Genomic DNA, 22,766 nt, shown 5'->3' on the forward strand with positions numbered 1-22,766 from the left:
GGGATTACAGGCGTGAGCCACCGCGACAAGCCTGATTATACTTTTCTAACCTCTCGTGGTTATGAGGTTGCCTATGGACCCTAAAGAAATGTAAACACAAATGCTTTCACTACTAACATGCCTGCTCATGAAATTGCTTCCTACTCACACATCCCTCCCTGGTTAAGAGGCCACTCTTTCCCTGCTGTCAGCCAGCCTCTGGGGTGATGCTCATGTGTTGGTCACTAGCATAATGGAGAAAGCCTGGTTGGACAGACCCTGGTTAAAGTCCTGACTCTGCTTTCTACTCAGTAGATGAGTGGGCCTGGATAAGTTCCAGATTTCTGAGTCTCTTTTCACTATACAAATGGGAGTAATATACCTACCTCAAAAGTGTTGTGATCATCAACGAAGTCCTGTATGTGAAAGCCCCCAACAGCGCCTGTCACAGGCTGTGTGCTGAGACACTGCTGACTATATCAGTTTACAGTTGCTTTGCTTAACATGCAGGGTTCTATTGGGATCTCCCTTGCATTGAGTGCTGGTCCCAGGAGAATTTGGGCAAGGAAAGATTGTGATATTGTTCCTTCAATCTTGTTTTTTTTTTAGTGCCTATGATGTACTAGGCACTGAGGATAAGCAGTAAATCAAAGCCAACTCTCATGAAGCTTGTATCCAGATGGGGAAAGAGCACAGATCACAAGAAAATAAATGAATAAAGTAGTAGCAGATTATGCACCAGGCACAGTGGCTCAGGCCTAAAATCTCATCATTTTGGGAGGCCAAGGTGGGAAGATCACTTTAGGAAAGGAGTTTTGAGACCAGCTTGGGTAACACAGCAAGGCCTCAACTTTACCAAATCTGAGCCTGGGCGTTTGAAGCTGCAGTGAGCTAGGATCACACCACTGCACGCCAGCCTGGGGGACACAGTCAGACTCTGTCTCAAAACACAAAAAAACAAAACAAATTATACAATTGGGAGCAAGGTTAGTCTTGGAGAGATGCATGATGCCTGGTGGTTAAACCAGATATCGGCTCTGCTCTTCCTGGCTGTGTGACCTTGGGCAATTATTTAACCTCTTTGAGTTCCTTTCCTCATCTATAAATGGGAATAAAAACATATCCAACTTGAGGATTTGTGAGGGTTAAAGAGAAAATTCACAGGAAGCACCTACTATGCCTGGTGCCTGGTAAGGGCTCAGGTGTTAACTAGGGATGAGTTGTCTTCAACTGACTCCATTTCAAAAACTATCTTTCCCACTCTACCAAGGGTGTTAACTATCAAAGACATGGTAGGGGCTTTATTGGCAGTCACATTCATTCAGAGATTGGAGACTGTCCTTCCAGCACTGGAAAAACCAGTTTCATCACTCCATGCTCAAGGAAGGTCAAGACACAAGTATCAAGTAAATATAATCTGAAATCTTTATTCTTGATCCTGCAGACCACACTCTTAGGGCCCTCAGTTTACTGCCATTCTCAAGATCCAAGTTGTTGCATTGCTTTTAATTACAGACGGAAATCCACATTCATCAAAAACTGGGGATTTGAGGCTGAAGAGTCCAGGAGCCAGTCTGCTGGTCAGCCAAACCTTGGAGCTCCAAGGCCAGCAGGAATTTACCTGGGCTTGGCCCACTTAGGGCACAGGATAGAAACACAGAGTGCAGGTAGAGTCACACAGGGGAGGCCCTGCACCAACCTCGGGGCTGAGGATCAAAGTCTTCCCTCTTTCCAGATATACCAGCCCACTAATTTCCCTTTCTAATGGTTCTTCTCCAACCCCTGCACTCTTGCAGCCAGAAAAGAGATGGGAAGGGAGGGAATAGTAATTATCTCTCTCTCCAGCTGCTCTGTTTTTTTTTTGTATGCCTCCGGCCAAATGTGAAGGGACCAGAGGTACTCCCCATAGCAGGTGGTGTTGGAACAGTCAGGGCATGCTACTTCCCCGTGTGGCAGCTCACCAGTGGAGTGGGGGACTCGGTGGCAATCTGGTCAGCAGCTAGAATGCATCCCATGCCAAGTCTGCACCTCCACTTGGACATTGAGATTCACAGCTGATCCCACTGTCTAAGCTTTTAAGGCTGCAGCCCAGAAATTACCCCTGAGTTCTTTTCTCCTAAGTTCCTGGATGAGCACCAGAGTCAACAAAAAAGCCCCTAGTATCCAGACAGCCTGGGACTGTCTTCTGCCACATCCCAACTTTGCTCCTCATCCTCTTCCCACCTCCCCAGATCATAAGTTGGTTGACTCCTTGAGGAATAGAAAAGTACATTCTGCCAAATTCTAGCTTGGCAGCCAGGCCGCTTTGAAGCAGTGAATTTGCTGTTCTTTTTTCAGAGTAAGACAAAATGAAAACACTGGGTTTGGCCACCAGAGTTTGGCTGTGGTTCTGTTATTGTTTTGTTTCCAGTTCTGCGATTACTGCCTTTATGTCTCAGTGACTGACTCCTTAGGATGTAAGTAGAGGGGGAAGGGGTGATGGTGGGATGGACTGGGTGGATACCGAGGTGCTGACTGCCAGGCTGGAGTGCTCGGGGAATGAGCTGGTTGACATTTTTCCCTGAGACATCAAGTGGCTTTCACAGTAAGAAGGTCAGCTGAGGCCTTGCTTCTGCCTCCAAAGAGGAAGTGACAAGAGCAACAGGATATTTTACATTGGTTGTATCCCTGTCAGCTCTGGATAGGGAGGCATGGCCACTCGCCCTTTGGGCCTCTGGGAGCCAGCTCTATGTCATCCTTGGGCTAAACAACAACAACAACAATGGAGATTCCATCTCAGGAGGAGAATTGGTGTAAAGGAACTCCCAATGACCAATATCTCAGGGATGTCCTTGGACTGTGCTACATTCAATGGGTCAGATTCCACCTTCTTCCCAATGGCATAGAGATGGCACCGAAAGAATGAATGAGAAGGGAGGTCCAGGGGACCTGCAGGCACTGATGTAAACTTGGGTATTTGGTCACTGAGTCTGTTTCCAGGAAGTTCTGCCACCACTGCTATTTGGGTAGAGATGTTTCTCCTGGAAACAGTGATGAGGTATAAATGAACTTCTCAAGAAAAGAGAGCCCATTGGTAACAGTTGCACTGGAAAATAACCAGGTGGTTTTGAAATTGGGAGGTCAGGCTGTACCACTGGGCTCATCCTCTCACTCATATATTCCAAGCTTCAAGAATGGATTATAAATACTTTGGGTTTCTCTTCTGGCAATGAGGTGCTGGCGAGTTCTATATTGTCCACAAGGACGTTCTTGTCTTCCAGTCTAATGACAGTGGGTTCTGGGGCGGGAGAAGGGGGTGGGTTTTTGTGCATGTGGGGCAAGCTGGCGCAGCTGATGTCCAGGTCTTTGAAAGCATGCAGCATGAACACGCCCAGGATGATGGTGACAAAGCCCGAGAGGGTGCCCGCAATGTCCACAGCAGACATGCTGTACCACTCCTTGAAGAGGATGATGGACGAGGTAACGACCACCGTGGTGAAGAACACGTAGTAGATGGGGAACACCAGGGAGGTGTTGAAAATGTCCAGTGCCCTGTTGAGGAAGTTGACCTGAGTGCTGAGGGACAGTGCCAGGATGAGGGACAGGATGTAGGGGAGCGGGTGCCTGACAACTGGCAGCCCCTGGAAGAAGTTCTTGATGGTGATGCCCAGCCCCTTGACAGCAGCCACGGAGAAGGCCCCGATCACAGAGCAGATGATGATGTAGATGAGAATATTCCTTTGCCCATAACGTGGGGCGATGACAAAGATGAGGATGAGGCATGACACCAGCAGAAGCACAGCAAACACGATGAACCCTTTGGGAGGAGAGGGAGAAGGATCACCCAGCTGTGGAGGGTGCAGGCAGTGTCTAGGGCCCAGACTCATGGCAGTGGGAGGTAGCATTAAGATCGTGGGCTCTAGAGTCAGACAAACACGGGTTCCAGACCCAGCTTCATGACTTTCTAATAACTTGGTTAGGTTGTTAAACCCCCAAGAACTCAGTTCCCCATTTGTTAAAGAGAACCAAGAATAGGATCATCCTCATAAAGCTGTTTTGTGGGATTCAGTGAGATAATGTATATAAAGCATTCATAACAGTGCCTGGCACATAATAAACACTTATTAATGGTACCCATACATACCAGGCCTGGAAGCCTTTAAGCTAGCCTCGCTAACAAGTACCAGCCCATTAACGTTTCTTCTTTAGCTTGCCTTCTCCTCTAGGTGGCAGCACCTGAGATGGTCAGAACCCAATCTGAATTTTTTTTGTTTGTTTTTTGTTTGAGACGGGTCTCCCTCTGTCACCCAGGCTGGTGTACAGTGGCACCATCTCGGTTCACTGCAGCTCCACCTCCCTGGATTCATGCCATTCTCCTGCCTCAGCCTCTAAGTAGCTGGGACTACAGGCACCTGCCACCACGCCTGGCTAATTTTTTGTATTTTTAGTAGAGACGGGGTTTCACTGTGTTAGCTAGGATGGTCTCGATCTCCTGACCTCGTGATCCGCCCGCCTCGGCCTCCCAAAGTGCTGGGATTACAGGCTTGAGCCACCGCGCCCGGCCCAATGTGACCTTTTATGGGGCAGAGGGGGGCGTTCAACCTCCAGTATTTTCCTGCTCTTCGGGGACTTGGAGTCTACCTGTGTCTTTCATCTTGGAAGCCATCTCCATGATGGTGGTGACCTTCTCTTCCTCAGGGGCATGTATCACCATCACCGTGCTGCCGGCCACACAGATCACGCAGCCCAGCTTCCCCAGCAGATTCAGACTCTCTCCCAGGAAATATGAGGAGAGGATGGCACTGCACATGGAAATGGGAGAAGGGGATTAGAGCAGATATGCCTGTCCCAGAGTCCCAAAGAAAAATGGGGCCTGAGCAAGCACTCCCAGAGAACAACAGATCAGAACTCACTGCTCTCTCACGTGGAAGTTTTTCTTCCAAAAAAACTTATGTTACCATGGGCAAGTCATGTGACCACCCTAAGCCTCATTGTCCCCGTCTGCAAAATGGGGATGCTAATAATATCCAGGGGGGGCATTGTTCTCAGGAACTAAATGAGGTAATGCACAGAAAATGCACAGTATAGAGCTGGTACCAAAGAATAAACACAGCTGTCACATATGGAGGGCTCTGTATGTGCTGAACATTCTGAATGCATCCCGCATATTAACTCATTTAATCCTCACAGCATCCCTAGCTGAGGCCAAGAGAGGTTAAGCAACTTGGCCAGGGTCACCAGGTTCTAAGAGACCAGGCCAGAATTCTAACCCAGGCAGTCAAATTCCAGAGTCAGGGGGCTTAACTGCTATGCCACGTTGCCACTCAAGTAAACACTCATCAAATGTCTGATAGTTTTAAAAATAATTGATACGAAATATCTGTGCTTCCCACCACCCTCAGTTCTCCTGAAGGGGGGCAAAAAATGGTTTATATAGAAACTCATTTCTGGGAGTGTTAGAATGTTTGCTGGAGGAATAGAAATGCAGGTGAATTTCTACCATTTTAGAGACTGAAAGTATTCCCAAACAGAAGAGTTGGAAGAACACTTCGAAATGCTCTTGTCACACTGCCTGCCCAATGGACACATCCTCTCTTAGCACTGCCAACAGATGGCTCTCAGCTTTGGCTTATAGACACCTCTGGTGGCAGAGAGCCCACCCCTTCACAAGCCAAATGAGGCTGTTGTAGATTTGCTCTAATCATTTACCAAAAATATGCCTCCTGGTAATTTCTATTTTTTGCTCCATCTCTGCTCCTCGGGTCATCCGTAACAAATCTATTATTTCTTTCATTTGTGTAAGCCAATATAAACAACCTCAGTGACAATCACAGGTACCATATCTTAGGCATTTATTACGTACTATGTATGGTGCTAGGAACTTCCTGTCTACCTCACTAGCATCTCACAATTCTTTGCAAAGTGAAATATACTATCTCCAGTTGATAGATGAGAAGACTGAATCTCAAAGAAGTTAAAATGACTTGGCAAGTTCAAATGGCTAGCAAGTAGTGGAACCAGGAATTGAGCTCGAGTCCTTTCTAATTATAAAGTTCATGGGTTTTCTTCTATGCCTCATTGAAGAGGATCTTGTGACTTCCCTGAGTCTTCAATTTCTGGGCAAATTATCTCCAGTTCCTTGTCGCGCCGTGGTGACATGATTTCCATTCCCCTCACATCCTTGAACGAGCCAGCAGAGGCGAGAAAGTAAGGGAAAAAAATCACGGGCAAGCCTCATATGATCTCAGGGGCATGCTTCTGTCTCTTCACAAAGGTGGCATTCGTTTAGGGTAAAAACCTATTGGCTGTCTCGGGACACAATTAGCCTCAAAAATCCTGCTTCAAGTTGTCAGGGGAGAGGAGATTGATGTCTATCTAAGCTCTCTTGTCTGTCTTCCATCTTTCCTCTGAAACTACCAAATACATTTTGGCCACAATGTCCCATTCAAGAGATTGTTCATGCAGGCAGGGGTCACACACAAGGATTTCATGGCTCTCCCAGCTTCCCCGGAGTAGGAATTTGCAAACTAATCAGATATGCAATTATAGTATCACAGCTACATCAGCTATGTTAGGCCAGTTACACAGCATGAGTCAGGCCAGTTGTACAGCATGAGTTCTATTTGGTTTTTGAGTGTGCAAATGTTACAAAATTTTCATCAAGACGGTAAAACAAATGATGGGTACTGGGTGTGGTGTGCTAGGATTTACCAGTGTTCCAAGGTTAGGCCAAGGTTAGTCTCCTTCAAATGAGGCTCCAGGACCCCCACAGAGGAGCTGGCTCTGTGTTTGTAGCTCAGGGGGCAGTGGGAAGCACAGACGTTTAGTATCAATTATTTTTAAAACTATCAAACATTTGTTGAGTGTTTACTTGAGAGGCAACGTGACACAGCAATTAAGTCCACTGACTTTCGAATTAAGACTGCCTGGGTTAGAATCCTGCCTGACCTCTTAGAACCTGGTGACTTTGGCCAAGTTCCTTAACCTCTGTTGGGCTCAACTAGGGATGCTATGAGGATTAAATGAGTTAATACGCAGGATACATTCAGACTGTTCAGCACATACTAAGCCCTCACTATGTGACAGCCGTGGTTATTGTTTGGTACCAGCTCTGTACTGTGCATTTTCTGTGCATTATCTCATTCAATCCTCAGAACAATGCCTCCAGTAGGTATTATTGGCATCCTCATTTTGCAGATGGGAAAAATGAGGCTTTGAGTGACTAAGTGGCTTACATGACTTGCCTATGGTAACAAAACTACTAAGTGGCAGAGCGAGGATTAGAACTAAGGCAGCGTTAATCCGGAGCACATGCTCTTAACTTGTATGCTGCATCTATCGAGGCACCAAAATACTGGTATGCACCGTTCAGCCTGTTGACGGTGGAAGCCCTTCCAACTGGTTTGGGCTTGGCCTGCCTCTCTATGACCCAGTCAGTCAAGGGGATGCTGGGGCAAGTGGCAGCAAACATTCCCAGGGTCTATAGCTCTGAACTATAGCACACTGCCTCTTTCTGGAGGCTGAGACCAACCCAGGTCCCTGATTGCCAACTGGCGGTCGATCCCACTTGGCATTCCAGGCCTCAACAAACTGAAAACGGAACAGAATAAGAGAGGGCTAGAGAGGGACAATAACCTTATGAGGACACTCAGTGCTCCCAGAGGCGTGACGACTGTTGCAGGTGCAAATGCATAGGCTCCAAAGTTGGCAACTTCTCCAGCAGCCACTAGGAAATGAAGAGAGAAAAGAGGCTAGCATGGCGCAGAAGCACCGTCTCCGTCCCAGATGAATCATTCCGTGTGCAATCAGCTGGAGAATTCCCAGACCAGCATTCCTTAAAATCCTGATCCGTACGCACTCTTTCTGGAGAGTCTGATCAAACGTCAGTCCCAATCTATCCAGATTGGATCCTTCCATTTTAAAGATGGTGAAGCTAAGGCCCCGAGCCTAAGGTCACATGACATGCTTATGGGGTAGAAGCCCTCTTGTTCTTTAGGCCTCGTGGCTTCTAGTCCAGGCACAAATTTGTCTCAGGGACTGCCAGTATTTTGCACTAGATCTTTAATTTAAATTCTAGGAAGTGTTAATTATCAAAGGAAGAAACAGTTACAATTATTGATACTCCAGGTACCAATTGGTCCATGGACCCCTCTTTTCCAGGGGAACTGTGAAGAGTCTAGAACTACAAGCAGGTGATTAGAAAAATCTGACATTCCTGGCTGGGGGTGGTGGCTCATGCCTGTAATCCCAGCACTTTTGGAGGCTGAGGCGGGTGGATGACCTGAGGTTGGGAGTTCGAGACCAGCCTGACCAACATGGAGAAACCTCCATCTCTACTAAAAGTACAAAAAAAAAAAAAAAAAAAATTAGCCGGGCATGGTGGCGCATGCCTGTAATCCCAGCTACTCGAGAGGCTGAGGTAGGAGAATCACTTGAACCCGGAGGTGGAGGTTGTGGTGAGCCGAGATCGTGCCATTGCACTCCAGCCTGGGCAACAAAAGTGAAACTCCATCTCAAAAAGAAAAAAAAAAAAAAAGAAAAGAAAAATCTGACATTCCCAAGGGGGCAAGTCTTTTCTCTCCATCCGAGTTTTCCAATTTGTAAACTCCTGAGTTAATATACAGGATAACACTTAGAAAGTTTAGCACATAGTAAGCCCTCAATATGTGATAGCTGTGGTTATCAAAAAAGTGTCTTTTCCATCTCTCTGCTGATAGACAACGACCTGGTCTCCCCTTTAAAAGGAGATCGTCACTGGGATAGCTCTGGCTGAGACGGGGATCAAAACTTGATGTAGGGGGATTATGAATAGAAACCTGGTTAATTTTCCACCTAAAAGAGTCAGGGTTTGATAGCAGGAGAGGATGGGTGGAAAGTGGGGGAAATGTGTGAGTATACAAATTTGGGCAAACTTTAAGTAACGGACCAGCTATGTTATAAGTGGGCCAACACATTAACTGCCTGTGGACTGGGGGAAGTTGGCCTAGGAGTTCCAGCTTCTACCATGTAAAAGTCAAGAGTCCACTACCAACAGAGCTATGGAGCTATGTTTAAAGGGAAGTTGAGAAAATACACCTTCATTGTTGCCAGCTGTGTGCAGACCTCTCTGGGAGTAGACGCTTCATGGATGAAGACTGGCTTTGAGGGTAAGATGTTCTCCCTGCAAGGGTTGTCAAGGTTTTCCCCTGGGAATCTGGGCCTCAGATGGACACTTGCCATACTAGAGACAAAAACGCCCCACCCACCCCTCCCTTTGTCTCTGGCCCTGCTATCAATAGGCCACTGTTATTAGTAGCAAACAACCCACTTACTGGTGAGAAATCCAGCCCACCACATTGTATCTTTCAGGTAGCCGAAGCCTCCGTCCACTGTGGAGGGAATGGACACAAAGTTAGGATGGAACTTGGCCACACTTTCTCAGGCACCTTTCCTAACTCTCTGCTCACTCCCCGGCCTCCTTGAGGCTTGGTTCTGGGCCTTCTCCTGGGTGGGTTAATTTGTTCCTAAAGTTTTAAATACCATCTATATCTGGTGCCTCTGTATCTGTAGCCTGGACCTTCCTTCTGAGTCCAGGTGTATATCCAACTGCTTACTTCACATCTCCTCTTGGATTTCTCACAGGCGTCTCAATCTCTGTCCTAAGTGGAGCTCTTGGTTTGAAATGTTCCCCACCCACCTGCTGAATGAAACACAGTAAGTGGCACTCTCATTTATCCGGTTGCTTAAGCCAGAAACCAGGGAACTGCTCTTTGACTCTTCTCTCTCTCCTTCTGCAACTGGTAACTCTGTCTCCAAAAAGCATCTCGCATGTGTCCACTCCACTGCCACCCGCTACACCAAGGCACTGTCATCCCTGCTCCAGGTTGAGGCAACAGCCTCCTTCATAGTTACTCTAGTTCCACTCTTGACCCTTTAATAACCTATTTTTCTTTTCATGTTAACCAGTGGTCTTTTAAGAATGCAAATCAGGGGAGGCCGAGACGGGCAGATCACGAGGTCAGGAGATCGAGACCATCCTGGCTAACACAGCGAAACCCCGTCTCTACTAAAAAATACAAAAAAACTAGCCGGGCGAGGTGGCGGGCGCCTGTAGTCCCAGCTACTCGGGAGGCTGAGGCAGGAGAATGGCGTGAACCCGGGAGGCGGAGCTTGCAGTGAACCGAGATCCGGCCACTGCACTCCAGCCTGGGCGACAAAGCAAGACTTCGTCTCAAAAAAAAAAAAAAAAAAAAAAAAAGAATGCAAATCAGGGCCGAGCATGGTGGCTCACACCTGTAATCCCAGCACTTTGGGAGGCCAAGGCGGGCAGATCACAAGGTCAGGAGATCAAGACCATCCTGGCTAACACAGTGAAACCCCGTCTCTACTAAAAATACAAAAAAATTAGCCAGGCGTCGTGGCGGGTGCCTGTAGTCCCACCTACTCGGAGGCTGAGGCAGGAGAATGGCGTGAACCCAGGAGGCGGAGATTGCAGTGAGCCGAGATCGCGCCTCTGCACTCCAGCATGGGTGACAGAGTGAGACTATGCCTCAAAAAAAAAAAAAAAAAAAAAAAATGCGAATCGAATCAGCTTATGTCACTCCTCAACTTATGGCTAACCAATGGCTTCTGAGTGCTCTCAAGATAAAGACCAGAATCCTTAACAAGACCATGCATAGTCTTGGCTCTGCTCACCTGTCCAAGCACATCTCCTGCCACTCTTCTCCTCTCTCTTAGCTCTCCAAAAACGATGAGCTCTTTTCTGCCTCGAGGCCTTTGCACATGCTTTCCCTGTGTCCAGAATACTCTTCCTACTAATATTTGCCTCAACTTACACTCACTCTACAGGTTGCTATGTGACTGTTGCTTCCCCTACGATGCCATCCCTGACTTCCTGATTTCTATTATTTCCTGTTGGAGTTCCCTGTCTCCCTGCCTCCCTCCATCCTTTCCTTCCTTCCTTTCTTCTTTCCTTTCTCTCTCTCTCCCTTCCCTCCCACCCTCCTCCCTCCTTTCTTCCTTACCTTTTTCCTTCACTCCCTCCCCCACTACAGGGTCTTGCTTGGTCGCCCAGGCTGGAGTGTGCAGTGGCACGATCATAACTAAATGAAGCCTCAAACTCCTGGGCTCAAGGGATCCTCCCACCTCAGCCTCCTGAGTAGCTGGGACTACAGTCATATGCCACCATGCCTGGCTAATTTAAAAAATTTTTCTGTACAGATGGGGTTGCACTATGTTGCCCAGACTGGTCTCAAACTCTTGGACTCAAATGATCCTGACACCTCAGCCTCCCAAAGTGCTGGGATTACAGGTGTGAGTGACTGCACCCAGCTGGGGTTCTCTTACTGCACAGTTCTTCTCTTTCATGGCATTGTTGTTTATAATTTTAGTTGATCTTCTTATTTTATGACATTTCGCCCAGTAAAATGGAAGCTCTGCAAAGCCAGGAACTGTGTCTGCTTTGTTCAGGACCTGGCACATAGTCAATACTCAATAACATTAGCAACAAGGATGATGATAATGATGGATGATCATAGATGGGTTTGAGACAGTTTTGTACAAATCCAAAAATCTTATGTTGCTTTTTGGGAATGCCCACTTTTCTAAGGAAAATGTTTCTTGTTTTCACCGGGTTCCTAAAAAGGTCAGAATTTCCCGTAAATGTTAAGAACTCTGAGAGCATTCTACTCTAAGGGTTGAAATCACTGAAGATACTGAAATAGCAGATTGGAGAAAAAAACCTATTCCAGGGAAGCTGTCATTCTGAATGGTCGATGATACCTTCTCTGAGCACAAGCAGAAATTTCCCGGGCACTCTGGGAGTTCTCTGGCCTTTCGAGCACTTGTCTAGAAGTGAAGGGTGGAATAGCAACGACCATCGTTCCCAGCTTCATCCCTGCACCTTACAGCTATTCATTTTGCAGCCCACATGGGCTCTAGACCTGTACTTCTAACTGTGGGAACCTCCCACTGAGATAACAGTAATACCAGTACTAGTGCTAGTGTTTGCACCAGTACCTCTAACTGTGGGGACCTCTGACTGAGATAATAGTAATGCCAATCCTAGTGCTACTCTGTGCTAGGTATGATTCTAACTATGTTGCATTTTCTTATAACCCTTCAGGCTGGTACTATTCTTATCTCCATTTTATAGATGAGGAAACTGAGGCATAGAAATGGATACTTTTCTAGCCCAGAATTGAATCACCAGGAATTGAGGAACCAGAATTAGAACCCTAATAGTCTGCTTCCAAAGTGCAACATCCCATAGAAACATTAAATTGAACATGTCCAAACCTGAATGCATCATCTTCCCATAAACCTGTTCCTCCTTCGACGCTCTTCATCTCAAGAAATAGCACCTTCATCTCCCCAGTTGCTCAAGTCAAAAGCATGAGTCATCCTTGACTTCTTCCTCCGCCCCCCCTTGCTTGAAGCCAACCTGTATCAAAGCTGGTAAGCTCTACCTTCAAAAACTAGCTCTGGAATCCGCCACTTGTCTCCATTCCCATTTCCATCTTCCGGGCCCAAGTTCTGTCCTTTCACTCACCTACTTGGCCTCCCAGGCTCCAGGCTTGTCCCCTAATCCATTCTTCACCCAGCAACCAGGGATCTTTTCAAATTGCAAATTAGTCTGTGTCACTCCCCTGCCTAAAACCTTTCAGTCACCTAACAATTGCACTTAAGCTCTGTGCTTCCGTTTACAAGACCCTTCATGAGCTGGCCCTTCGCTCACCATGCACCCCTCCTGCTCCTGCCATCCTGAACGACTTTCGATTTCTAATATCACTCAAGTTCTCTCACTGCTGAGCCTTTGCACATATTATTCCTTCTGCCTGGAACACTGTCTCCCTCTTTCCCCTTTTACCTTGCTGTCTCCTCATCATCTAGGTCTCAGTTTAGAGATCATTTCTTCTAGAAAAACCTCCCCTAATCTCCTGAGTCTGGGCTTTACACACCCCTCCAAAATATTCCCCCATAGCAGGCTGTGTTATCCCCATGATGGTACTTAACACATGATAAAACGACTGCCTACTGACTCATCTGTCTCTGCCACTTGACTGAAGGTTCCATGAGGACACTGAATCCCCGTGTCTAGCATTGTCCCTGGCATACAGCAGGCATGCGATAAATGGTGATTAAATGAATGAGTCCTTTTGCACAGGATTCCTTTTCTTAAGCACTGTTTCATGGAAAACATCTTATGTCCCAAACAAGCAAATCCCTTGGGGTCAGAGACCTCACCATTTTCTGGCAGCCCAGAAGGGAGCTCAATTGGATGACAAGTGAGGGTACACTAGCGTCTGACATTGCTCTCAGCAGAGGTAGCTATTCCCATTTTGCAGAGAAGCTGTGACTTGCCTGTGATGACGTTGGTAGGAAGTAAGACCAAGACCAGACCTGCAGTATCTGATTCTTGGTCCTGAGACTTGTCCCTTCCCTCCTCTAATAAAGACACCATGAAGGTCTCAGGAAATTGGATTCTAAAGGAAGTCCTCCTGCTGGATCTCTAAACTGAAACCTCGGTTGGAGACCTTCCTTTTTAACCCTAAACCCTAACCCTGTTGGCAGGTGGGATTCCAGACAGGGTTGACAATGAGCCTTTTGTATCTCGCCGAGGCCATCCTCTTAGACTGCAGCCCTGGCCCCTGTGAGGGTTCAGCTGCCCTGTGCCCCATCCTCTCCTGGCCCAGGGACCTACCAGCTCTCGTGGCTCCCGTGGCCACGAGTCGCAGGAGGCCTTTCTTCTTGAGGATGACGCTGCTGCCGATGAGGAAGCTGGACAGGAAGGCCAGGCCCAGGCCGATGTAGAAGCCATAGTTCTGCCTGATCCTTTCCTGCCAGCTGTGAAAGGTGGCATTGCTGGGCACCTCAGGGCTGAGGTCACCGACAATCTGGCACAGGACTTCTTGGGAGGAGCAGTAGAGGTGGAGCAGGGAACCTGGATGGGAAGACCATGGTGAGAGAGTCACACTGGGGACATTTGCACATTTTTAAAATATTGGAATTGGCCACTGTTTCAAATCCTGTGCTTCTGCTACTGCAGCGCTATACCCATATACTGTGCCTCCATCCAAAAATAATAATGTTCAGTGAGTGCTCACTCTAGCTAGGGGCTTTCTTTGCATGACCAGAACAGATTTGTACCACCACACGCCAGATACAAACCTGGGCACAGGGGCAGACCCTCAGTCAGAAGAAGTACACAAGTTCAATGAAACTGCAAAGAATAGCCAATAATTCTCCAGTGCTACCACTCACATGGTCCTCTGCTCTGGGGTTTTCCAGGAGGGTCTCTAGTGACTACTTGGAAACAGGCACGACAATCATTTCTAGGCTTTTAGTTGAAGAAACCAAAGCTCTGATAAGTTTAGTAACCTGCCCAAAGCCAAAACATGGGTACTAAGTAGTGAAGCCAGTGTCAGATTCTAAGCTTATCTGATGCCAAAGCCCATGCTCTTAACCACCACACATACCTCAATAAAGCAGGTAGCATCTGGCCTCCTAAGAGGCTTTTTGTTTGTTTGTTTTTGTTTTTTGGGTAGAGATGGGGGGTCTCGCTGTGTTGCCCAGGGTGATCTTGACCTCCTAGCCTCAAGCTATCCTCCTGCCTCAGCCTCCCAAAGCACTGGGATTACAGATGTGAGCCACCATGCCTGGCCCTAAGAAGTATTTTAAAATAGAAAACATTTAAAAATTGGGAGATTTTCCATGAAAATTCAGGTGTGAGGCTACGGTGAAAAATCAGGTCTGCTCACCATATTGCGCCCTCTTCTAAGGCAACCACTGGCTGCAGCTGGGCAGTGTTGCCCCCTAAAACAGGACATGCTTTCTGCAGTTCCCCAAGAGTCTTATCTGGCTCCTTTCAGTAATTTCTGGCATGTGCTTGGCCCTTGTAGGCATCTGAGTTTGTGACCTCTGGAGGTAGCCTTTTACAAGCTGTGTGCCGCCAAGGCCCAGGTCCCTAGGCCAAGGATGTAAGCCTCAACCAAGTGTCCCTCCCACCAACCTAGAACTCCCAGCCAGTGCCTGGAAGGGCCCCCAAGTCCATGGTCAAGCAGCTCTGGCTCTGGCACATCTGCAGTGCAGAGTGGCATCTTGGTGGAACAGACTAAGGGCAATGTTGACCTTTCTTCCATGACACAGACTCCTGAATAACAGAGCTTGAAGAGCCCTTAGAAAGCAGCCTAAATTCTTATTTTCAGCTGGGGAAACTGAGAAGGGGAAGGGCTTGCTGAGGTCACCCCAACATCTGGTGAAAGATCTGGATCCAGCACCCACTAGGGCACATTCATGTGTCTTTTGCAGTGTGAGATCTCTCTTTCCAAAACCCATGTCACAATCAAGGGAAGATGAGACAAGAGGCATCTCAGTCCCTAATCAGACTTGTTCTGCGCCGCTCATTCCTGTTTCTCCAGCTCAGGCTTCCTTGCCCAAGAGCTGAATCTGGGGAGTTCCCTGAGCCCAGGAAATGAGCCAGAGCCTGGGATGACATAGGCTAGGGGAGGTGACTCCTGAGAGGAAGACCAAACTCATCCCCACGCCCTTCCCCTGCTCCCTGAAGATGCACCTCTAGCAGGTGGAGCCAAATAACCCTCTGTGGATGGACTTGGCTATCACAGTAAAGCCTGCAGCACCCAAGGGCTCAGCACCCTCCATTGAGTCAAGTTCTTCCACTGCAGTGAAAAGTAAAAGACAGAGGGCTGATGGCCAAAGTAATCCAATTCTGAGCATAGGCCAGATGATTCCTATCATCCCTTTCGGAATTTGCTAGGACTGGGGAACACATTCTGGCCCAGAGAAAAGGTGAGGCTGAAAATGGCCTGCCTTGTTCAGGAAACCAAAGTCAGACACCTAACGGGCTGGCTTTGAAAGCTTCACTGTAGAAGGGAAGAGGTTAGAGGAACAGGGACATCTCACAGCCTGCAGTTCCAAGACAAGGTGGGAAAGTGGAGCCACACCAAGGAAGGAGTCAAGGTTTTACCGTCCACCAGCCCTGGATCTATATTCCATTTCCTTACCGTATTACCTTGAGCAAATTATTAACTGTTCAGAACCTCAGTTTCTGGATCTTTAGAATGGGGATAGCAAGATAGTAAAATAATAATATCTACCTACCTTCTAGAGGATTCAGGGAGATAATGCAGGCAAAGGGCCTAGTCCACTACCTGCTTTATGATCAGAACGCAATAGGAAGCCAACGAGCTTTCTTTACCCCTTCCTGTGGTTCTTTCTCTTTCTTTTCCAAAGACAAGACCGTCCTGTGGTGGTCCTCCCATTGACCCAAACAGAAAGCCCAACTGCTCAGGTACTAAAACCTGAAGCAACTATACATTAAAAGCAACTATACATTAAAAGCACAACAGTATATTAAAAGCACAGAATCCCCCACCCCCAACTCTCAGAGTGTCTGCTGTCGACAAAATACCTGTCCCAACTAACCCCCCATCTCAACCCAGGGACATCCTTTCCCTCCCTGCCTCCTCTCAGCTACCCCAGCTGCGAAGATGAAAATGAAGTCTCAGCCAGAACCCTGATCTTCAAAGCTGGGTGGGAGCCACCTCGTGCTGGCCCTGCCCCTCCCCAGCTTTGGACCCCTTGGGAGGAGAGGATGCGAGGGAGAGGGGTGGCAAGGAGGGGAGGGCGGGAAGCGCGGAGCCCGCCTGGTCCCCAGCCCTGCGTACGCACCGTTCTCGCAGCTGGCGTTGCTGACCCGCAGCTCCATGGGGCCCAGGGCACATGAACCGACGCGCGGGCGGACGGCGCCCGGCGCCCGGCGCCCGGGCTCCCCAGCTCCGGAGCAGGTGGCCGCGACTTGTCTCCCGCTTGGATCGCGCGCGAGAAGCCGCCGGGGGTCCGGACCCAGGGGTGAGGAGAGTGACGCCTCCCAGAAGGGGAGGGTCCTCGGGGAGGAGTCACCCGGCGTCTTGGGCAACTCCGGGGGAAGGGGGCCCAGGGCTCGGGCCGCCCGCAGAGGGGCGCCTGCCTTCTCTGGGTGAGGACGCTGCCGGGCTCCCAGCTCTGGAGTCACCGCCCCGTGCCAGGGGCAAGAGGTGAGGGGGCGGGTTCCCCGGCACCACCCCTCCGATGCCTGAACTGGTGCCCAGCTCCATCCCCAGTGAAAGAGTACAGGGGCCCTGGATGGCTGGAGAAGGGGCAACTTTCCTGCCGAGGTGGAAGTGGCAACATAGGGGTTGGAAGTGGGTACTGCTGCCAATTGGGAACCTGGGTTCCTTCTTTTCCTTTCTTCTTGCCCTCCCACCCTCCCACTCTCCCTCTTCCCCTCCACCTTTCCTCCCTTCCTCCCATTGGACCCTCCTACCTTCCTCTCTTCCTTCTGCCCTGGACCTCCTTACTTGCCTTACCCATTCATTGATTCAACCTAGGTCTGATCTGTGCTGGTAGGTAACAGGTACATAGTGAGTGCCTAATAAATGCTCAATATATATTTATGTCTAATGAATAGATAATAGGAGCTTGGTAAATTAAATGAAAGAAGGAAATGAAGTGATTGGAGACCAAAATGAGTCAGACTATTCCCTGTCCCCCAAGTACCTTATATTTTAATGGGGGAAACAAAGTGTGATCATCTCTTAGAGACCAATGTTTTTGAAATTACCACTTTAAAATTATTTACATACACACATTGTGATGGAAAGCATATTTGTTACTATGGGTAACAGTAAAAAGCAAGTTAGAAAAACACTGACCTGGACCATAAAAACACTTATGTAGAGTTTGCTATAGGCCAGAGTTCTAAGTGCTGAAAAATTCCAGTTCATTTAATCTTCATAACTGCCTTATAATGTACAGACTTTTCTTATTTACCAGAAGGAAACTGAGGCACAAAGTGCTCAAGTAACTTGCCGGGGATCTCAGCTAGGAAGTGGAAAAGCCAGGATCAAACTCATGCTGTCAGTGGCCACATTAAGCCGCCTGGCAATTTACACTGAAAGAAACTGCTCCTGGGCAGTGAGGGTGTAGGGCTACTGAGAAAGCAGTGATTGGTTCTGCCAGTGGTGGTCACCGGCTTCCTGGAGGAGGCAGCTTTTAAGAACTGTCATGTATGGAGTCGTCAGCATGGGCCAGACACCGTGCTAACCCCTTTCCAGGCACTGTCTCATCGAAGCCTCCTAGGAGACAGATATCCTTACTCTTTCCATGCTACAGATGAGAGGAAACTGTTATTTTAAAAAATTGTATCATGAGATAATTTTAGACTTATAGAAGAGTTACGAAAATAGTATAGAGAGTTTGCATATACCTGTCACCAGCTTCCCTTAATGTTAACATCTTGAACAGAAATAGAAAAAACTATACTTTAAATACTCCAAGACACTTGCTCCCAAGATTGCACAGTTAGTGATTGAGGGTGCCAGGTATAAACAGAGCTGCTCTGACCCCCAACCCTGTCCTGTCCTCCTAGCTACTACCCTCCACTGTCTACGTGCGGACTTCTAGCTGGGCCTCCAAGGATGGGTTCTTCCAGCATGGGGCTTCCCCTAACTTGCTGGACTACTTTGAACAAGTTGCTTACTCTGCCTAAGGATCAACTTCTTTGTCAAATGCAACAGCCCCTTCTCCAAGGGGTCGGGATCGGGTTGGGGAGAGGAGAGGTTAAAAGAGAAAGGGAAATGTGAGACACAGCGAAAGTAACAGGCCACGTTTGCTCATTTTACTTGCCACATAATTTCACAAGTCCTTGATTCTGTAATGATGTGCACCTCTCTGGAAAAACGCTTTGAAAACAAAACAGGATAGAGCACAAGGCCCCCGCATCTCTTGTCTGAGGCACTATATTTCTTCAAAGATAAATGACCCTAGACCTTGCCTATTCTTACACATAGGATAAAGTTTGACAAGGTTAGTGACTATGCCTCTGTCATCTATAACCAGATATACTCTTGCACCCAGACTTTCATGTGATTCTGCTTTACTGTAACTTCTGAGCAAGTTTGGTGTAATGTTTGAGCACACGCTGCACTTCCACTACCTGTATATCAGCCATGAGCTAAAACACTGTTTCAGAGCAGTGGGGCAAGACCTCTCTGAAAGACTCCTCCCAGACTTTTGTCTTCAGTCTCTAGTCCTCAGTAAGGCTTATTTTTATTTATTTATTATTTTTTTTTGAGACAGAGTCTCGCTCTGTCGCTCTGGCTGGAGTGCAGTGGCTCGATCTCCGCTCACTGCAGCATCCGCCTCCCATGTTCAAGAGATTCTCCCACCTCAGCTTCCGGAGTAGCTGGGATGACAGGCACCCACCACCACACCCACTAATTTTTGTATTTTTAGTAGAGATGGGGTTTCACCATGTTAGCCAGGCTGATCTTGAACTCCTGACCTCAGATGATCCACCGCCTCAGCCTCCCAAAGTGCTGGGATTACAGGCCCTCAGTAAGACTTCTGAATAAAACTAACTTAAAATTTAATTCCTTGAAAGCTTGATTTTCTTTTCTTTAGTTGACAGAAGTCATAGCCGTTGCCAATGAATGTATCTAAGTCTGCGGGTGAGTGCGCCCAGGCCCGCCTGTAACTTTGGAGGTATGTGGTACCACCGTTCAAGTAGAGGTGAACACCTCCAAAACTGAATTTGAACACAGAGCAGCAAGACACTGGATGATTGACCCTCTTCGGAAGTGATACTTCATGATGAAAAAATACATGCATCCATGCTGCCTGCAAGGGAGAATGTGACAAGAGAATTCAACTTCTCATTCTCTTCCCTAAGCATTTCTGCTGTTCAGCTCCTCCTTGTGCTATAAAACAGAGTCAGCACTGAACCCGGCGTGGTACAGCCCTCAAACCCTCACTGCATTCAAACTTGACTGCTTTTGTTCCAAGGACATAAGGTGAGACATGTGGAGTATTTCCCTCTGGTCCTATCCTATCTTTTTTCTTCCTTGCATTATTGAAGTATGACTGACAAATGAAAATTATATATATTTAAGATGTACAACGTAATGATTTGATATAGGTGTACGTCGTGAAATGATACGACAATTAAGCTAATTAATACGTCGATCACCTCGCTTAGTTATATTGTGCGTGTGTGTGCGTACACGTGTGTATGTTGAGAACACTTTAAATAGTGGTGCCTCTCGGTGGCCTGACTTTTTAAATCACAAGAGAGGATGTTTCGGATTGTAGTTGCCAGAGCTGAGCCCAGATCCTGAAAGACAGATGCACATATATGTTCTTTAATACATTTATTTTTGTGTGTGTTTGTGATTTGTGGAGCCTCTAAATTTTAGGTTCAGGGCAGGGGCCCCCTCGTCAGGGGTTAAGGGCAATATTGAGCTTATCCTGTGTTTCGAGACGGGCCTTTTCAGAGTCAGGGGAATCTCATGTTTTAGGGCAGTGTGGCACGAGGTGAAGGAGGCCAGGATCCACTGCAGGGACTTCCACACCCTCACTGGGCCTCAGGCTCCCCATCTGTTCTAGAAGGGGGCTGGGCCTCGACAGGGCTGGCATCAGAGCATCTCGCCAATACAGACATAAAGGGCCCCATTGAATTGCAGGCTCCTCGGCTGCTGTCCTGACAAAGCCCTTTTCTCCTCCAGCCACAATGGCCCTGTCAGGCAGGTAGCAGAGCCTGCAGCATTGTCTCCCCAGAAAAGAACAACAGGGTTCACTGTCTGTTCCAGGCTCAGTCTCGCTGGGGAGGGCGCGTGGCTTAAGAAGGGTCTAACCAGCTAGGGACAGATGGGTTCTGCCCTTAGCCAGCCAGCGACTGGTGACCCAGCCACAGCTCTTTTGGTCAGTTATTCCGGGATGAGTAGGAAAACAAATTCACCAAAACCCAAGTTTTTAAAAACTTGCTTTTCCAAGTGCATGTCCAGACATTTTAGGTTATAGAGCTGTGCCGTCCAATATGGTAGCTACCAGCTGCATGTGGCTTCTGAGAACTCGATTAGCCACTAATCTGAATCGTGATGTGCTGTAAGTAGAAAATAGGCTCACTTAGCATTTTGGACCAGATTGTTCTTTGTGGCGGGGGCTGTCCTGTGCTCGTAGAATTAAGCACCCCTGGCCTTTACCCTCCAGATGCCAGCAATGCACACACCTCTGCACCCCGACGCCCACCCCAGTTTTGACAGCCCCAAACACCCCCAGACAATTGCCAAAATCACGCTGGATTGAGAACCACTCAGATTTCAAAAACTTAGTAAGAAGAAAAAAGGAAAATCTCATTAATGATTTTTAAATATTGATTATATGTTGAAATGATAACATTTTGGATTATTGGGCTAAGTAAAAACATTAAATTATTTTTCCTATTCTTTTCACTCTTTATAAAGTGGCTACTAAACTATTTAAAATTACATATGTGGCTCATGTTAAGTTTCTATTGGGCAGTGCTGTTAATAGAAGAAACTGGCCAGACGTGTTGGCTCACGCCTTTAATTCCGACACTTTGGGAGGCCGAGGTGGGCAGATCACAAGGTCAGGAGTTCGAGACCAGTCTGGCCAACATAGTGAAACCCTGTCTCTACTGAAAATACAAAAAATTAGCCAGGTATGGTGGTGTGTGCCTGTAATCTCAGTTACTTGGGAGGCTGAGGCAAGACAATCGCATAAACTCGGGAAGCAGAGATTGCAGAGAGCCAAGATTGCACCTTTGCACCCCAGCCCAGGTGAAAGTGCAAGACTCTGTCTCAAAAAAAAAAAAGAAGAAACTGAGTGCCAGAGGGAAAGTGACCAGCGGAGGGTCACAGAGCAACAGAGAGGCAGTCAGGGCCCCAATCAGTTTTTCAGACTGGCACCTGTAGGGTAAATGCACCTGGTAGCAACAACTTAAGCATATGCTTACAATGACCTTGTACGACAGACACACCTGAATGTGTGTTCCAAGGTCTGGAATCTGGGAGTGGCCAACCTGGAGACTTGTTCCTTGTCTACGAGGAACATCTGAGCCCCCGGTCTGTCCCATGGAATATGGGCTGTACAGAAGATTGAAGCCCTGACTTTCGAGTTGGATGAAGGTTGCCAGGTGGAGGTCATTAAGGGGAGGGTGTTAAGTGAAGATGGAATATAAACTGCATGCGGTTTGCAATTGGTTGTGGTTTTCCTGCCAGCCCTTCACCCCTGGGTTATCTTGTCCAGCCCACTGCGGCTGGACTGTAGGTAAGGAGGATATCATGTCCTTATCTGTCCTAGCCTGTCATCAGTGGACGGGTTTTCCTGTCTAGCTCGCCACCACTGGACTTGCTTCCCCGTATGTAAGCTGCCAATCAAACCCCAACTCTCATTTGCTGGCTCTGGGTCTCTTCTTCAGCCTCGTGAACCTGGTACCTTCCCTATCAAGGTTATAGGAGTTCAGCACAATAGCACCCAGACCAAGTCTTCGTCTCCATACAGCTTCACAACGGAAAGGAAATCCAAAAATCAGTGTGTTGCGTCTTTCCAGTGTGCTAAGGTCAAAGGGCACTACAGCAGGAATAGAGAGGACAGACATGACGTCTGTGGCCCACATTATGTTTGACCTTCATTTAATCTTTGCAGCAACCCTGGTAAGAGACTCCGTTATTAAGCCTATTGTCCAGATGAGGAAACTGAAGTCCTGTGAGGACTCTTAGCCTGCAAGTTGAGAAACTAAGCATCAAACCCAAATACTCCTTTCAATACTACACATACTGCCGTGCAGTCCTAGGTCTAGTGAGACCTGGATAGGTTAACTCTTCTCCTTACATCCTACCTGGGTAAGAGGACTGCCCAAGATATAGTCTGAAGTCCTTCCCAGCCCTGCCGAGCTGGTCTTCTGGGCAGGGTGGGGAGAGACAGATGGTTATCACCTCCTTCAGGCTGATGGGGAGTCATGGAATCTGGAT

The 22,766-nt window shown here is 47.7% G+C and overlaps 3 protein-coding genes across 3 annotated transcripts in view; 2 read left to right on the forward strand and 1 right to left on the reverse strand.

Moving 5' to 3' along the window:
- Nucleotides 1-22,766, forward strand: part of MED7 (mediator complex subunit 7) — a 437,050-nt gene that overhangs the window by 98,853 nt on the left and 315,431 nt on the right. The window lies entirely within an intron of this gene.
- Nucleotides 1,382-22,393, reverse strand: NIPAL4 (NIPA like domain containing 4). Its single transcript, XM_050792960.1, is given in 8 exon segments — nucleotides 1,382-3,775; nucleotides 4,600-4,760; nucleotides 7,594-7,684; nucleotides 9,270-9,326; nucleotides 13,640-13,879; nucleotides 16,627-16,708; nucleotides 16,711-16,959; nucleotides 22,295-22,393. Coding segments are annotated over 8 exon segments (1,608 nt in total). The 3' UTR covers nucleotides 1,382-3,146.
- Nucleotides 18,543-22,766, forward strand: part of FNDC9 (fibronectin type III domain containing 9) — a 110,726-nt gene continuing 106,502 nt past the window's right edge. The window contains exon 1 of the mRNA XM_050793964.1: nucleotides 18,543-18,554. The gene's annotated coding sequence lies outside the window, so the exon portion shown is untranslated. The remainder of the gene's footprint in view (nucleotides 18,555-22,766) is intronic.

The sequence above is a fragment of the Macaca thibetana genome, chromosome 6, assembly GCF_024542745.1.
Source record: "Macaca thibetana thibetana isolate TM-01 chromosome 6, ASM2454274v1, whole genome shotgun sequence".
Lineage (NCBI taxonomy): Eukaryota > Metazoa > Chordata > Mammalia > Primates > Cercopithecidae > Macaca > Macaca thibetana.